This window comes from Geotrypetes seraphini, chromosome 4 (assembly GCF_902459505.1).
Source record: "Geotrypetes seraphini chromosome 4, aGeoSer1.1, whole genome shotgun sequence".
NCBI lineage: Eukaryota > Metazoa > Chordata > Amphibia > Gymnophiona > Dermophiidae > Geotrypetes > Geotrypetes seraphini.
The window spans coordinates 305728173-305733638 of NC_047087.1; the positions used below are offsets into that span (position 1 = coordinate 305728173).

The 5466-nt window shown below is 42.9% G+C and overlaps 1 protein-coding gene across 1 annotated transcript; it reads right to left on the reverse strand.

Annotated features, from left to right (window-relative positions):
* Window positions 1-5115, reverse strand: BBIP1 (BBSome interacting protein 1). Its single transcript, XM_033940431.1, has 3 exons — window positions 5019-5115; window positions 1192-1255; window positions 1-362 (listed from the first exon to the last, which is right to left on the reverse strand). The coding sequence occupies exons 2-3, from the start codon at window positions 1235-1237 to the stop codon at window positions 199-201; spliced, it is 210 nt and encodes a 69-aa protein (XP_033796322.1). The 5' UTR covers window positions 1238-1255; window positions 5019-5115; the 3' UTR covers window positions 1-198.
* Window positions 5116-5466: the final 351 nt, after the last annotated feature.

Here is a 5466-nt window from a genome sequence, read left to right on the forward strand (position 1 = left end):
TCGTTTTTAAATATAAACCTTTATTTACAACAGGTAGACAAAATAATTACAGAGTTACCATGACCAGCATAAAATGTCTGTGATAAACGGGTCGAAGTGGTGAAATGCTTACTCAATTGCTTTCCTCTAAGCGTTCATTTTTGTCAATAATGCTAATGCCTGACTACACAACACTAGCCAGAGTCTCGTATAGATGATCTACGGTTGTGGCTGCTGCTCTTTTTGAGCTAGTTCCTGTTGCCGAAATGCTTCTTGTGCTTCTCGCTGCATTTTTTCCAATTTATCTAGGGTCACAGATTTTAAAGGCAATAGTTTGGGTTTACATAGCACCATGGTAGGTGTAGCCTCCACGCATAATTGACCTGTCATTTTAAGGAGAAAATGTATGATTTAATAATACGCAGTAGTCAAAGCAGAAATATATACTCACATAGCCAACAGAGAGAAGGCATTCCAGCTATTCTACAATAGCATACTTTGCACCTACCCACATAATGTGACACTGGAGGGAGCAAAGAGTCAGTGGGGTGGGGTGGGCAGACTGCCCTGGTTGCCATCTTGGTAGGGGCACCAGCACCTCTTCTCCTTCCTGCCATGCACACCTTCACTCCCCCTACCCCTTGTACCTCCAGCTCTTTGCTGGCACGAGCAACAGCTCCAACCTGATGTGCCGCCCTCAGCACTTCCTCTGACATCACTTCCTGATCCCATGGGAAGGGACACGTGTGTGGGGGGCCCCACCATCCCAGGCGCCTTCTACCCTCACTATACCTCTGCAGAGAGTAAGCAACTTATATAGAGGAAGATATTTAGAAAATGGAGAAGGGATTTACATATTATATACAGGTACTTATTTGTACTTGGGACAAGGGAGAGTTTAAGTGACTTGCCCACAGTCACAAGAAGCTGCAGTGGGAATTAAGCCCAATTCCCCTGGTTCGCAAGCCACTGCACACTCTAGGTTACTCCCTCCACGCCAATGAAATATCACTTTGCCAGAACAGCAGCTAAGACATGCTGGAAGAATTAGAAGATCTTAGGCATAGGGGAAAATGTATATGCATGCTTCTCTTAGTTAAATCTGCTTTTTTTCAACAATGGGAGAAGTACTATCATTGAATGTCTTGGGATTTAGTTTCGTTTTGTTCCTTATATTTTCTAGATTCAGTCAAGAATTGTAAATATAAATACCTTGCTTAGGAAGCACCTCTCTGAACATGGACTTGACTTCAGGCATTTCTGCACCACTTTATCACTAAAAATGCAATTGAAATTATTTTCAGCACTGAATTTTGAGCGCCATTTACTGAAGCCAGGCAATGTAAATGCAAAGGGGTGTTCATAAGGATATGTCGTAATTTTACATGCACTAGAGAGGCTGATCGAATTTTGGGTTTCAGTTAAGGTGCCAAAAGTAATCCAAAATTCTTTTCTCTGCCTAGTTTCAGTCAAAATGCCACAGCCAAGGTTTCAGTTTCAGCCAACATGGACCATGTGTTTTCTGTAGAAGCTGAAAATGTGTTTTGTCTCCCTCCCCTCCAAATAGGAGTACCCCCATTCTGGGGGGGCTCTGCTCTCAAAATGGCTGCTGTGACCTCTAGTGGCAATCTAGCATGACTGCTGTTACAAGCCAAAACCTGGGCTATGTTTCAGCTGAAAGCAGACAGTTTCAGTTGTCCTCTAACAAGCAAAGATCACAAATAGTCACCTGTGGCTGTGCCATCTGCTATTTGAGATGGTGTGAGTGGATATACCTAAATGCTGGCACTCAAATGCCAACTTATGCTAATACAGTGATGCCTTGGAATCCAAACTGATACCGTTCCAGAACCACGTTCGAGTTCCAAGACAATTTTTCCCATTGAAAATAATAGAAACTGGATTAATCCATTCCTGGGTTCCACAAACTCAAATTTTAAGGTAAAATATTAACAAATATTCCAAAGCAGCATTCAGATTTTGGGGCAGAAACACACACATGCAATGTGCAGAGCATTCGGATTCCAAAGCAGAGTTTGGATTCTGGGGCACAAACATACATATACAATGTGCAGGGCATTTGGATTCCAAAGCAGAGTTCGGATTCTGGGGCAAAATTTACTACAAAAGTTTGAATTCCAAAACGTTCGAGTTCTGTGGCATTCGGATTCCAAGGTACCACTGTATTCTATTATAGAATCTGGGTGCCCAGATGCAATTGTAGAATTTGGGCTTAGTGTGCTGCATTTTGGCACATATGAGACATTTGCCCTCTAAGTGAACTGGTTAATAATGAAAAATCAAAACATTCTTCCTATTTTATTTCACAGCCAAGTTACAGAATCAAAATTCAGAACTTTCAGTCTCCTATGATCCTTAATACCCCAAGTGGCTGGGGTTGGTAAACTGTAGTCAAAGGCTAACCTGAAGGCTTAGGACTAAATCACCTGTTTTGGAGTAGGACTTGAAGAGGAAAGTCACGAAGCATGGGAAGCTGGCTGGCAGAAATCTGGATAATGAGTCTTATGGTTAGGTTAACCTATATGTTTTTTTTTAAAAATTATTTCTTTATAAATTTCATAATACAAATACAAGAATCCTCTTGTTATAGTAACACAGAGAAGTAATACAAAAAGATAAGTATATATAAGTAAAAATCAATCAGGAAGAAAATTTTTAAATAATACAATTCAAACCATATGCAATATAATCCAAAAGTAATTAATCACTCTTTCTTATACCACTATACCGCTGCATGAGACAAGAACTTCAGAGATAAGGAGATCTCCAACAATACTTAACTTTACCAAAGAAAATGGCTTTTAACCTGACTTTTTCCGGTACAATCCTAAATACAGCTCTACATATGAATCAGTTTTTTCTCATCCAGAAAACTACGAAGTTGCTCAGGCACAAAATAAAACATGTTTAGTTCCTTGATGTTTAACCAAACATTTACAAGGGTAACTAAGTAAAAAGGTAGCACCTATTTTAACTGTTTCCTCCCTCATAGTCAAGAATAACTTTCTCCTCTCTTGAGTGGACTTGGTTACATCGGGGAAAATCCATATCTTTTCCCCCAGAAATAAACTCGGAGGAACGAAAGAAAATTTTCATTATCATATTTAAGTCCTGCTCAAAAACAAATGAAACAAGCAAAGTAACCCGATATAGAATTTCATCCTATGATGTTTCAAGTAGACCAGTTAAATTTTTTAATTCTAATTCCTTAGGAGAGGAATTTTCCAATTTTTTTGGTAAGTAATATATTTTATTAATCGGTGGTATCGATTCAACAGGAATTTTTAAAATCTCCGTTAAGTATCATCAATTGGTATAATCAAACTTAATTTGGGAAAATTCAATACACCTAAATTCAGTCTTCTATTGAAGTTTTCTAATTGTTCAATTTTAGGTTGAAGAAACATTCTATCCTTAACCATAGTGGAAGAAGTTGCCTGCAACGATGAAATGTCTTTATCTACTTTTTCAAATTTTTTGGTTGTATGAGTTTGAAGATTTTGAACAGAAGTAGATAACTCTTCTAATTTATTCACTACTTTTGAAATATCTCCTGCTGATTTCATGGTGGCCGATTCGAGTCTCTGGAGAGTCTTCAGTATGTTCTCTAAAACCGCCGCTGAGGAATCGATTTACATGATTCCTGCTGGAGATATCGACTGGGACAGCGTCTTGGCACCCTCCATCTGAGGACGCTGCGCTCCCACGTCGTACACTGTCCTGTGCTGGATTCTGCGGTAATCAAGCTGTTGGGGGGATAGCGATGTTTCGAGGCCCAAGGCGCCGGTGGCTCCTTCCAACAGTGCAACAGCGGGCGAGACTCCCCCTCCTTCAATGACCAGCGAACTCGTTAGAAACCGGTCCATCAGCACTTGTCCAGGTGTGGAGAGGACCCCCCCCCCCGAATAATGCCTTTGCATTTGGTGTGAGGCATGATCAAAATCACGCCAGGAAAAGCTTCAAAGCCTAAGGTAAGACAGACTCTGGCTCTAACAGCTCTCACGCCGCCACCATCTTGTCCTGCTCCACCTTTATGCTATAGGGTGCATTATCAGCTGTCCCATAGAGAATGATACTAATTTTACAAATTATATCTATAGTGGGCACTATCAAAACGCTCTGCACTACCCAACATCAAAGTTAATAGTGTCAGTTTCCATGGTCCCTCTAATTTTGACCTAGAGCAGGGGTATCAAAGTCCCTCAAGGGCTGCAATCCAGTCAGGTTTTCAGGATTTCCTCCATGAATATGCATGAGATCTATTTGCATGCACCGCTTTCGTGGTATGGTAACAGATCTCATGTATATCATTGGGGGGAAATCCTGAAAACCCGACTGGATTGTGGCCCTCGAGGAGGGACTTTGACACCCCTGCTCTAGGTCAAAATTAGCAACCCTCCCACAGCAGCAGGCGTCCAGGCAGAATAGCAATGCAAGCTGCTTGGGTAGTCCTGCTGAATTTGGGCAGTGAGGGGCAGTGTGAAGAGCCAATAAACTGCTACCCTCTGCTTGCACTTACTCAGGAAGGCTAATCACAACTTGGTGTTAATGCATCATGCAATATGTGTGCTTTGGGAATACCTCCACCCGGAGGACTGGCAGTTGATGTTTCTGGCATTTGAAGCGGTTATAGATTTAGTTTATATTTTGAATCCCCCCCCCCTCCTGAAAATTTTCGGTGAATCCACTATAGCAGGGGTAGGCAATTCTGGTCCTCCAGAGCCAGGTCAGGTTTTCAGGACATTCACAATGAATATGTATGAGATGGATTTGCATGCACTGCCTCCTTGAGATGCAAATCTATCTCATGCATATTTATTGTGGATATCCTGAGAACCTGACCTGGCTCCGGCTCTCGAGGACTGGAATTGTTTACCCCTGCACTATAGTAACAAAACAACCATCTTCTACTACCAAGTCGCACGCATTAGGCGTGTAATACACTACTTTCACACGTCCGTGGGGGGGGGGGAAGCGAGGTGTTCTCTCTTCCCGGTCCATCAAATCTCCAATCCTACCTTCCGCCTCAGATCTGGGCTCGAACCCGTAGTTTTCCTTCCCGGCGCCACGCCCTCTCTGACTTCACTTCCCTCGCCCATTACCGGAAATGGCGTCAGAGGGGCGGGGCGCTGGAACCTGATAGCCCGATCTCGAAGACGAGTGAGGAGGAGGAAGAACGCAGCGGGCGGGACAATGTGAGGCTGAGCGAGGTAGCTGAGCCCGGAGTGAGCTCGGAAGGGGGCGCTAGACCCGGGGACGTTGATCCCTAGGCCCAGGTGCAAGTGAGAGCGGTTCAAAGCGCTTGCTGGCGAGGAAGCTCTTCCTGTGCTCAAAAGGGTTCCTGCTGCCAAGAGCTGTAAAAAAACACAAAAGGAGCTTCTTCTTATTGAATATGTCAGGTGTAATTGGGGGGGGGGAAGCAAAACCCCCAACCCTCTCTTAGAAATCAAGAAGAAAATAGCGAAT

Bases quoted from the DNA above. Each gene is read 5' to 3' on its own strand.
- BBIP1 (XM_033940431.1), bottom strand. From the start codon at position 1,237: ATGCCTGAAGTCAAGTCCATGTTCAGAGAGGTGCTTCCTAAGCAAG. The intron at 363-1,191 runs GTATTTATATTT...TTAAAATGACAG, and splicing joins AGAGGTGCTTCCTAAGCAAG to GTCAATTATGCGTGGAGGCT.